At 38.2% G+C, this 13008-nt stretch overlaps 1 protein-coding gene across 2 annotated transcripts in view; it reads left to right on the top strand.

The window, feature by feature from the left end:
- The window catches only part of valopb (vertebrate ancient long opsin b), a 35383-nt gene extending 22649 nt beyond the window's left edge, over positions 1-12734 (top strand). Inside the window, exons 4-5 of one of the 2 annotated variants that reach the window (XM_035403407.1) lie at positions 3437-3676; positions 11473-12734. In XM_035403407.1, coding sequence (XP_035259298.1) covers positions 3437-3676; positions 11473-11730 — 498 coding nt within the window. In that variant the 3' untranslated portion in view covers positions 11731-12734. The remainder of the gene's footprint in view (positions 1-3436; positions 3677-11472) is intronic. The other variant, XM_035403408.1, reaches the window with a different exon arrangement.
- Positions 12735-13008: the final 274 nt, after the last annotated feature.

Genomic DNA, 13008 nt, shown 5'->3' on the forward strand with positions numbered 1-13008 from the left:
TAATGAAAACAGGTTGAGATCAATGATTAGTTTAAAGGAAAGTTTTGCGCCCCACCAATTTTCAGCTCAGTCGCCACTGCTTTAATATTGATTTTTTAAAAGTGGCTGGTAAAAAAGGTGAGTGGCTGGTAGAAGTTGAGAATCTACCAGACACAGTGGCTAGTGCATAAAAAAGTAAATTTTACACGCTGATCTGTTTTGTGTTCTAGCCCATGAGGAGGGACCCTTTTGTCATTCCCTCCTACCAACAAGAGGAGGTCACTACAGTGTCCTCAGAAGCCTTTTTTTAAACTATAACCCCATTGCGGTGCTCTTACCTTATTGATTAATCATCCGATTACCATAAGTGAAGCTTTTTAGCAGGCAGCTGGGATTGGGAGCAGAATTTGGTTCTGGCAATTATAGACCTGACAGGCACGCACCAGGGGAAGAGAACTGTGATTGCAAAGCGGGGCCAGAATTGCCCATGGCCAGTCCAGCTGTGCTTCTTAGTATGCGTGACTGTCTAAGTTATGGACTGACTTTGAAGAAAATGTGTGCAAATATTTACTTCAAACAGTAGCGCCAAATTAAAAGTGAGAGGAAAAATATATAGTTTTTTGGAGTCAAAAATCCTTGCTCCTCTGAAAAGTTCAAAAGTTGACAAAATTAACACTGATCTTTTTTTTTTTTTAGATCAGTGCTATGGTATGCAGTGCATTTCACCATAGTTTTATACATAGAAGGTTTAATATCCTGTGAGTTACCCAGTCCGTAATTCTTATAAATCTAATCTAAAATTTATAAATCTAATACAGTTCATACAGCTTACACCCACATAGAGAGGCGGTCCTAATCATATGCAACATAGGTGGTCATCTAGGGTGCTATCTGTTTGGATGGGCACCAAATGCTGCATGGTAGGACACAGTGCTAGTTAGTGCATTGGTTATCTTATTGTTTAAGTGAAGGGACTGCTTTTTAGCATTCAGCTAAGGTCAAGTGAAAATGAAAAAATATGACTGAGGAACAGTTAAACAAATGTGTATGTGTTTATACAACTCACAGTGATGGCAAATAATAGCCATTATAGTTATTATTACTTCAGGCATCCTTGCACCACTAAGAATTGAGAAGGAAAGAAGTACCAGCATGAAATAAAAACAGAGATTTATGTTTATAATTAGGGATGGGAATTGATAAGATTTTATTGATACCGATTCCATTACCGATTCTGCTTATTGATCCGACTCTTTATCGATTCCTTTATCGATGCCTGATACATTTTCTGGGTGTAAAAAGAGCAGGCCTACATACAAGTTTTCAGCGTCAACTTTATTTTCCAGCCTGAAATGCGATCATATTAGTAAATGGTTACACATGTCATGTAACGTGCAAGTAGTTGGCTATCTCCCTGGATATGAATTAAATGTTTTTAACAGAAAATAAAATAATAAATGCGATTTTATACACAAAAATAGATAGACAAGAAGGCAAAATAAATGTTGTAGTCACGATCACCGTTGTAGAAACCTTCAATGAAATTAATTTGCATAATAAAATTAACCAAACACTGGCTTACATTTTCTGAACCTCGGTGATATAGTGGTGTAAGTAGACTATTTAACAATTAGCTAGCTTCTAGCGCTAGCCAGCGCTACACAGCACTCGTCATACGTGGATATGCACTTATAGCTAGTCACCGCTACAGAATTTTCAGTAATATGGGAGCATGCAGCTGAAATCCTCTATGTAAAGCATCCTCACAGCGATCTTATCTGCAATCAGTAGGCAGTGTTGTGCATATCCCGCTCTTACAGCTCGTTTCCAGCCCAAACCACTGCAAAGAGAGCGAACTTTTTTTTTGTCAGTGACATTCCCTTCTGACATCAACCACAACATTTATTTTGCCTTTTCGTATAGCTATTTCCATGGATAAATTCGCATTTATTATTATTTATTGGTAAAAACATTTAGGCCTACTTAATATCCAGGGAAATAGCCAACTACTTGCACATTACATGACATGTGTAGCCATTTAGTAATACGATCGCATTTTAGGCTATGAAATAACCCGTTAATCCAGATAAATTGCTGAGTTGTCTTAGAATCTTTATCGCAACAGAATGTATCAAGGCTGGCAGTGTCCGCATAGCAATGGACGCTGGAATAAACTTTAAGTACGTCACAGTGAGAGAGGCGGCGTGCGTGCCTCCCCCAAGGCATTACGTCATTGTTTTGCAATGCGCAGCTGTCGTAAAAACATGCTGGCATCGATAAGCAGAATCGATAAGCTCGGAGGCATACGATTCCAATGAATAGGACAACTTGGAACCAGTTCTCAACGGGAACTGGTTCTTGATTCCCATCCCTATTTATAATTGTGAGTAAATTATATAAAATGAACCTGTTAATATATAGAACCTCTGGACATATGATGTTGCTGCTCATACTGATTTTACTTGAGTCATATTTTCTTGTTTTAAACTACAATGCCCTATACCCACCATTGTAAAGCTGGTCTTCAGAAACTTCTGTTAGTATGAAAACTATCTAACTTTTGTCTAGGAAACATGCACAAAAAATATTAATAATATCAAAATGCCCTGAAAGTGAGTTTTCACTTTACGATGGGGTAGAAAACAGAAGAATAGAGAAAACAAACATGCCAAATCAATTATGTACTCCCCTGCCTAACACTCAAAATAAATAAATCAAGTCCCATGGAACTGTCCAAAACAAAATTGCCCAAGGAAAAAAAAATTCCTTCGTTGCTGAACAACTATCAGGAGGCAACTGGTGAAGTGAGAGCCTGAGCAGGTCCACTGCCTATCACCGGTGTTTGGCAAATATATGTTGCCTATATTTGCCAAACATAGGCAACGATCACTCTTCACAATCAATTCAATGGTTAGTTTTAAAATGTTTTTTTATTCATTATAGTAAGGAATATCTTTGTTAAATTGTAAATAAAAATATGCCTGCTCTCTGAATTTTAATTTACCTTGGGGACTGCCCCTAGAACCTTACATTTTCCCCCAAACTTCAGTTGTCACCTGTGATGTTTTTGAGATTTGAAAGTATGTGTATTTTTGCCTTTTGGGCGTGGTCTAAATTGCATGTTGTCCTAAGCAAATAATATCAATTTCTGTGTGGTAATCCAGGTTTATATTGTTGTATTGTATATAAAAGTGGTTTTGTAAATTCTGATAAGGTTATTTTTCATTTTAATGATACTGTCCTTTAACAACATCATAATATTGATTAGTGCAGATGAACTTTTTATATTTATTCCTCAATTTTATTACTGTGTACCTGTGTTTTTATCTCATTATTTCTGTGATTAGATTAACCACAGTGACACCTTGAGAATAAGAGTTGGAAAAACTGGTCACATGCCTGTCACATCACAATCATGTATGCTGTCTCTGAAGGTGTCTTTTGCGTGGATTTTAAGGTGTCCAATGCACATGGCAGGCTGGGTAACACCAGGAAGCCCGATGGTGAGGTGGCACAAATGGTCATCGTCATGATCGTTGCCTTTATGGTGGGTTGGACGCCCTACGCCGTGTTCTCCATCACCGTAACCGCCTATCCCACAATCTATCTGGACCCACGACTCACTGCTGTACCTGCCTTCTTCTCCAAAACCGCTGCTGTCTACAACCCAGTCATCTATGTCTTCATGAACAAACAGGTAACCTCTATGAATTGGAATAGGCAGCTGAGCAATAGAGGAGCTGGGTGGGGGTGGGGTGAGGGGGACATGGGGTGGCACTGTTTTACTACATATACCATGAACCAAATGTGTTGCTACTCTTGTAAAAGGAATGTATAATGTAAATTATCAAAAGCAGATAAAATTTACTGGGTGAGTTAAAAGTATATAAAAGGCCCCACTATCAATCCCACATACAGGGCTCTGCTACACATAGATGCTTGAAATATGTGAGCTACACACACACTTAGCCTGTCTTAAGAGTATGAATGTCCTCTCCCTGACTGAGATGGCAGGTATGCCATCCCGCCAAGTTATGCATTGGCGGGGCGGCACGCCCCATATAGAAGATATGCAGGACTGAGCATTGTCAAATGAAGGTACAGTAGCACGAACAATTATTTGCTCCCTTCCTGATTTACTCTATTATTGCATATCTGTCACACGATATGGTTTCAGATCTTTATGCAAAATGTAATATTAGACAATATTAGATAACTTTTCATTAAATAAACGAAATAATAATTTTAAAAATATTTTTTCTGTTTTCTCAGGTTCCCTTTGTCTGATATTACATTTTGTCTAATCCCATTCAATGTGACAAATATGCAATAAAAGAGGAAATCAGGAAAGGGGCAAATACTTCTTTCAATGCACTGTGGCTATCTAGTCAAATGTCACATCCGTTTTTTGTATGTTTTTGCTTAATGATAATTTCTAGTGACATTGTTTCATTGCTACTTTAACTGACACTCAGTCATTGCAGTCTCACAACCTGCATGAGACTTAACTAGCCTGGTGTTTTTCATTTTTCAAAGACCTTTTTGTGAATTAACATTGGAAGTTGTTCTATTCTGGGGGGAGGAAAGTTTGCTGCCCCCATTTCATTTTCAAAAAATACCTAACTCAAAACAAAAACAGCTATACAGCACATTAGCCTTCCTGAGATCTGTTTCACAATGCATTTGACAATTGCTTGTATAAGGAAGACACAATTTAGAAATGTTCAAATGTTGATTATACATATAACATATTGGTCACGCAAGCGATCACACATGAATGATGGATGTTGAGAGAGACAGTGTAACATTCTGTCCGGTGGAGAACGTGATTTGTCTTGGCTGTGCCTACCGGTGGAGAGAACACACATTTTGAACAAGATGGGCTGTGTTATTTAATCAGCCCTGGTGCTTAAAGATGTGTTCTTCTCCATGGTACTGTACAGAGCCAAGACCAGTAGCACACACACACTGAGAGCGCAAGTTTTTGAGGTTTGTTCGGCCGAGAACCAAATAACTGAGAAAGAAACTTGAGCTGAAAAGTTGGCCAGCTGAGACCAACAGCGAGCTGAAAAACTGTCTTTGTAACTTTCATTTGTTGTTTTAGTTTATTGTTTTTGCCTGGAACCTGTGTAGGAACACAGAACTTGTGTTTGGTTCTAGGCTGGACCGAATGCAACAGACACAAATATCTCCTCCAATATCAAATTGTCAAAGATATGTGCTTGTTACATAAATCATATCTACAGTAGATTCTCTGAGACTTCTTCTGAAGTCCTTTTCGGGACTCAAATATTTATTTTTGTGTCAATTTAAAGAATTATAATCCTTTCATTGGAATTGCTACATTACTGTTACCTCATTTAAATAGGCTATTCTCATTTGTAGCTGTGGATCTTAGATTAAATTAACCAATAATGAAACCAGCCATAATCTGGATTTTCCACATGCAACTCCTTTTCAGTTACCAGCTATTCTTGGTGTCCTTTGAAAACTGTTTGACTATCCTGCTCCACACAGGGGTTTTCCTGGTTAAAAATAGGGCTTAGGTTAGCCATCATCAAACTCCACCAAACACAGTCTACCAATATGTGGTTACATTTACAATGTAAACTTTTTGTCTTCAAGCGACCACACAATACATTAAGATGTAGGCTATAAAAAATTAAACACATGACAAAAAAAAAAGGACTAATTTTAATTATAGAAGGGTTGCATATTGTAAATCAGAATTGTGTGTGTGTGTGGGGGGGGGGGGGGGGGGGGGCATATAGCATTTTCTGAAGGATTTACACATCGGAATGGGGTTATTCTGCAGGAATAGTGGTGTTTGGAATTGTAATATGTCTTGAAATTCATTTAATTTTGTACCTCAAAACTTAATGTATAAAATTGATCTTTTAAGTTTATACATTCACTCAAAGAATGCTGGCACCATCCTTTTTGTCACTGGTGTTAATTGTTCTCTATACAACATTAAAACCTTTTCACAATTTTATTTCTCAGTTCAATCTGCATAGATATGGGCGAAAACAGTGTAGGTTAATACTGCAAAATTCACTTAATGTGCATGACAGATTATCACATAATTCAGGTATTTGCATAGAATTGCCAAATCCCAAACCATTTCCCATTCATTCCATTGTAAAGTGTTAAATAAACCATTAACACATATTTTGGATCTTTTTTCATGGAATTATGTCCAAAAACAAATATATGTTTAAAGTTAGCAGATGTGGCAGAAATAAACCAACAATTGCCCTAAAAAGACACAAAAACCACAAAACTTTATGAAGGTAGGTGGTTTCTGTTGAAAACCACATTGCTAGTGGGTGCCTGAGTGGCATGCATGGTCGTCAGCACTCTGCTTTTCAAGTTTAAAAAAACTTTTTTTTTTATTACATACACTAAACTAACTAGAGTAGAATCCACTTAATTGCATGAAAGAATAAAACAGTCAAAACCAAAAAAAACTTCAAATGCAATAACATTCATGATGAAATTGTGCCAGATGCACATATCGTTTCTAATTGTTTTACAGGGTTTTTTTGAGGGGGGAGAAATTTCTCATTTCTCATATAAGCAATTTGGAAAGCCTGCCACATTTCAATTCAAGAAAAGCCTGCTGCAGATGTGAATTATATCTAGAATTTGACAGTTGTGCTTTCATGTGAAAATAGGGTCATTCTGTGTATGAGAACATACTCTGTATGAGAGGAATGGATACCTGGCCTGTTATTCTTGGCCATGTAGAGCTCTATAATTAATATGCCGGAATTCTAAGAGCAGGCGTTGTGTCAGCCTCTCTGCTACAGTGTGGCATATCAGGGCCAGTGGAGAGACCCCAGTGTCAGCATTCTGTCCTTCAATAATGCAGAGCTGTATGAATTAATCAGATGAGATCCAGAATGCAGGGGAGTCAAAACAGGCCTGTTTAAAAAAACATTAGCCATCGCTCAGTTGCCTTCGCATTGTGTACTGAAAGTGCAATAATCCCAGTTCAAAGGCAGTTACGTGTTTAATAATACAATTGATCCAGCATGTCTATTCATCAGCAACAGCTCAAGGTTGTCACAGTTTAATCTGTAACAGGCACACACTGATACTGTTTAATCTGTAATGGTTCAGGGCCGTTTCCATTTCATCTATAAAGGTCAAGATTGTTGCGACTCAATCCAGAGGTGGTGGACCTGGAAGTTAGCGATGTCTTCTGGTTTTTCTTTTAAACAATCATTGTGTGTCACTGCTCTAAACGACATTTTACTAAAATAATGAATAACCAAAAATGCTGTGAAATTCTGAAATGTATCGGCCCTTGGGCACCCCTGATTTAAAATTTAGTGGCTCAAGTTTTTAATTCAATATGTAATGATTAAACAATGTTACAATTTAAGATACATAGGCTCATAGGTTCCATTTAACCTATAATGACTGTTACAGTTTAAGTGTGCAGAATTTCTGTGTAATCTGCAGTATTACATGGCTTTGTGCACAGTCTGCAGTGACAGTGGTATGGAGACACAGTTGAGAAAGGAGGGGATAGGGTGGTGCTGCAGGGGTTGAGTCCCAGGTGGCACACATCTGCGCCCCATGAGCTGTGTGTGCACCTCGGGCTGCTGCGGTCAGGACCCAGCTGCTCAGATGACAGTTCAGAGAGAGGGGCTGACTCTAAAAGCAATGGGAGGCCCCTCCTTTTAGCTCACTTCACAGGGAGTCCAGACAGGGATTCTGATCAAGCCTCAAGACTCGAGACCGAAGAGTCTCATGAGAGAAGCAGCTGTTGCACCTCTGCTTGGGTCTGTCATTCAGGAGTGACTCCAATAGTGTACCATTGTGTGGCTCTGACTCCTGTTCTGCCATTGTGTGGGGCTGAGTGGAGTCTTGTGAAGGATAAATACACTGTCGCAGTAATAGGCTACCCATAGGACAAAGAATATTGGTTATTCATAGAAGTTGTATAAGCATTGGTAACGGTTACTAACTCTATAGTGTTACCATGACCACCATTATTATCACAGGATGTGTTTAATTTGTAGTATTTTTTTCTCTGTCATTGTAACATTGCGTAATCAATTTAAAATTCAAATTTTAAATGAACTTTTGATTGAGTGAGTACTATGTAACACTGGTTATACGTAATATAAAATGTGACTATTTACAATTACTCTATACTTTTGATCAGTTTTATGCCTCCATATTTGCAATATTAAAGTACTCCACATTGGAGAATTTAGGGTTTCTTTGACACTATCTCGAGATAAGTCATGAGAGCCATCATAGTGCATCTTTCAAACCCATCGAAAAAGCTTTGAAGCCATCTTCCTCTTGTACTATACTGGCTTGTCTGGTTAGGGTTGAAGTGCAGCAATCCAGTTACCGTACCTGCGCATTAATGTAAATTAAAACGAAGGCTGCTATAAGCTCACGAAAGCACACTTTCACAATACACACATTGGCCTTATTGCTCATGGTCCACATCCCAGTGCGCAATCACAGGTCATTTTGCTTTAATCAGGGTCAGAAATGTCAGTCACAAGAGCCACTGGCCTTTATCTGACTCCTGTGCAGGAGATCAACCTCTGTGTACAAAACAGTATAATTCTCATACCACATTATTATTCATTTTTATGCAATGCACACATCACCCTTGTCATCTGCACAAAATACAGCCATCATTCCAATCTATTATACATGTAGTTCCTTTTTTCATTTTACCTCTATTTTCTTCCAATTCAGAATTCCCAGTTGCATTCATGAGCTAGGCTCATAGCTGCAGGCAAACATGCAGTCTCCTCTGAAACACTCATGTGAGCTATTGCCTCCTTTCAATCTGTAGCTCCTGTCAGAGTAAGACACATTGGGCCAGATTTACAGTACAAAGCCGGCCATTTTTAGACACAGATATAATATGGAGCAAACAGGCACACAGGGCTGGAAGCGCAGTATGCATGCTATCTGTGTGAGTATGCATTTGCATTTAAGGGAGAATCACACAAATAACAGGCAGAGATATAAGTGTGGCTGGTTATATATTCCGTCTAATTTACTAATTTAGTTTAGTTTTTTGCATGAAATTTCTTAAATTGTGTCTGTCCATGATGGAGAGAGCATGCTTTTTGCCTTTAACAGAAAATTGTTAGAAACATCATACAGAGCATGCTCAAATTACATTACTAATATAATAAAACTCAGGGTTACTGCATGTTTGTTTTTATTTCCTTAAAGTTAGATTTGCCACTAGTTTCAAGGTTTGAGTCTTTGAGTCACTGACCGTAGCTACAGGAAGCGCACTTTAAAAATCACCGAAAACTCTGAAATGGTGAAATTCACGGCCCTGCCAAAAAGAGACGAATGCAATGCAATCCATGCCACCTGCAACTGCTGTGACAAACACCCAGCCATAGAAAAAATTACTCTTCTGGGAGAAATAAAATATGACATGGAACTTTCCCATCCCATCCTGGCAATAGTCAAGCTCCTTGCAACATTACACTATCTTGCATCTGGATTAATTAAATCAGAAATTGCTCCCACAGCTGGAATATACGCATTTTGTTTGTAGTGCTGGATACCCTACACTCTTAAGTTGCACCAGAAGGTACATAAATTTCCCCACATCCAATGAAGATATACTGTACAATGTTCAGTGTTATATCAACTCTTACATAGTTTATATGAGTCCATTATGGTCAGAGTGGACTCATATAAACTATGTAGGAGTTTAATTAACACTGGAAATTTTACTGTGTATTTCATACAATAAACACATTTTTTTTTGACTGTGCGTTTTAAGCTGTGCTTCATATGCAAAATGCAAATAGTAGGCTATACCATTCGCTGATTGTGTGATTCGCTGTAGCCTAAATAAGATGTTAAATTAAGGATACTGCAAATGCACCAACATACCTTCATAAGCCTGCAAATGGCTGAACTGTGAGTTTTATGCTCACAAATTTGGCTCTTTCATGTGCAGCTTGTGCAGGCATACTTTTGGTTCAAGAATGACAAGGTAAGGTTTTTAGTGTGCAACGAGACATGGGTGTCCAGCTGACTAACCTGTAACATACTTCGGTATACCATTAATATACCTTACACTATGAATATGATTATCCTTGAAAAAGTCGATTTATTGTATTAGTCTAGCTAAAACTGGACTTTTAAAAATCATGTAAACATCGTAGTCCGACTGAAATCGTACAAAGTCTAATTTTTCAAAGTCGGACTAACATACCTAGATAATGCGGTTCAGAGTCGATTTACTACGGCATGTATACGCTTCAATCGGACTACAATTGGCCTAGGCGTTCTGCGCATGTTCCATAATTTACATAGCAACTTTATGCTCACGGTGGCCAAGCGGAATCGATAACGTTTCAGAAAACGTATAACTTTAAAAGATTTAATTCAATCTTCTACTGGGACTTTTGCCATTTATTGAGGGTGTGACTGAAAATTTTCTGTGCCACTGATCATAATCGAATGTTTTTCACATTTACCGTTCGATAGAGCAAGTAGCCTGCCATTCAAAGTACATTTTTATAGGTTAGTGCTGTCCGATTGTACTTCACATTAACCTTGTACAGCGATCAATAAAGGCTAACAGCACAGTACCACTTAATTATTGTCACTTCTATCACCACTGTAATGAACTAAAAAAAAAAGGCGACAAACGACCTTCTCTGTTAGAAATCCATTGTTGAGCTCACGCACATATACTGCTGGCGACATTCTAAAGCTCCATTTTGCCCTCCCTAGTATCATGGCGAAAAAAACACATTTATGGACGGACGAGGAGACCAACTTCATGCTATCGCAACTAAAGGAGTTAAATATCCTAAAATACATGGATGGAAGAAAAACGCGGAATGACAAACTATTCAAAAAAGTTGCGACAAAATTGGAGGAAGCAGGATTTATAAGAAGCCTTAGTCAGACACACCTCGGTCAATAATTTGATTCTTTCCGAGTCATGTATATTGGGACAACGACAATAATCCAATTAAATCTCATCTTTGGCCAAATCGAGCTACTAATATAGCTCGATTTCAACTGTGCATGATTTCAACTGTGCATTGGAGTGTTCCAATTCCCTCAACTCAACTCAGTTTGGTAAATCTTTATTGTTTAATACGTACTTGTTTAAAGTACGTATTAAATTAACTGTAATTGACTGTGTTTCAAATTCTGTTTTGCAAGTTGCAATTTTATTAGTGTCTGTCCTGTGTTTGATATAGGAAAGCACAATATACCCTAATTAGCAGCTCAGTGAGATCTCTAGCTGTGGAATGAGGTGGGCTTTGTTAAGGCTGGAGTAAAAACCTTCAGGACAGTAGATCTCCAAGACTAGAGTTGGACCAGAGTTTGCCGTGGTGTCTTCCTCTTGACTGTTAGTCATTAGGAATGGCAAACAAATGTGACTGGGTTTTACTGCAAGTCTCTACCATATATATGGAATCAAACTGATCAGCAAACCTGTGACCTATGACCTGTGTCCAGTTCAGGAAGTGTCTGATCCAGATGTTCAAAGGCAGCAGTGCTACTCGGGAGACCAGCATGAGGCAGACCTCTGACCGCGGGGCAACCGCAGAAAGCCACATGGGCGAGATGTCCACCATTGCTGCTCGCATCCCCCTGTCAAGCTTGCCAGATGAGAGCTCTTTGTCCAGCTGCACAGCTGAGACCAGGAAGGAACCCCAAGAGTTCAGCTTGTCCACCAATTTGTCTGTTCCCCAAAAAAAAGTCTTCCCCATGTAGGAAAACAGGACCAACTCCCCCCATGCACACACCCACTATACCATCTGTTCTGCTATTCCCTGCTATGCCCTGTCCTGTCACAGGATGTCAGTGATTCTCTTTTCTCTTTTGTGCAAAGTTCATACTCTCCTGACCGCTGTCCATCTGTAGGCAAGGAACAGAGGTGACCAGGGGAAGTATTTCCCACAAAGGAATCTAGCAGTGTCTCTCACAAAGATCCACTACAAATAGCTGTTACATATCCATGTGTCTGATCAAAACACTGCATGCTGCAATCACAGTTGTCTACAGTAATTGTGAAAACTACAAAAGAGAATTCTGTTTCAGTATTTTTGAAACATTTTAAACAGTTTAAACATTAAATCCAACTAACAGAGACTGACTCCTCACAGCATATAGCTCTCCCATCAGCTAGCGATAATGTCTGTCACTTGTTGGAGCTTGTGCACTAGTCCTAGAGACCACAGTCAGGCTTTGTTACACAAATAGCCATCTTTGTGGCACCCACACTTACTGTGTAAAATCCATTCAATGAGTAATTGTGTTATTTTGTTCAGAGCTATAATGCATTTTATGTCCTTTGTCTTTGGTGTATTACAATTGTTTCTCTTCTGGATGTTCCGGTGTTTCAGAGTAGCTAAATGTTTTTTGTTTTTTTTAAATTTTTTATTTCTGAGTAGTGACTACATGTGCAAAGTAAATAGAATAAGACAGGAAGCAAAAGAGTCTGGATGTAAAGTACGTATTATAAAAAGATGAACTGTGATTATGAAAAGAGGAACTGAGCAAGGTTGTGCTTATTCCTTCAGCTCTGTACAGCAGGACCTACTCTGCTCAACCCTTGTGTTCGGTTTGGGTCAAATTGACCCGTATTAAACATTTAGTAAAATTGTAATGACACTTTTGAGAGATGTATTTCATGACCAGTGACTAAACCACTGTAAATTTGGTTCTTGTTTTGCGTTTCTATTTGTTGTTCATAATCTGTAATTGCTTTAACTTTTTTTGCCTACATGGTGTCTGAATAGTTTCTTTGAAATTATTGAGAATGTCAGTTAAAAACAATAAATGTCAATAATCTACTACATAAAAAGTTGTTTCATTTTAATTTTTCACAGATCAACATGATGTATGCCCCTCCATAGTTTATAGTGGATTTTATATATATATATATATATATATATATATATATATATAATTAGCATCTTTATCATAAAAAAGGAATGACACTTTCATTGTCAAATATGATCTAGCAGAGATAAATGGCAAATATTTACC

The sequence above is a fragment of the Anguilla anguilla genome, chromosome 2 (assembly GCF_013347855.1).
Source record: "Anguilla anguilla isolate fAngAng1 chromosome 2, fAngAng1.pri, whole genome shotgun sequence".
Classification (NCBI taxonomy): domain Eukaryota; kingdom Metazoa; phylum Chordata; class Actinopteri; order Anguilliformes; family Anguillidae; genus Anguilla; species Anguilla anguilla.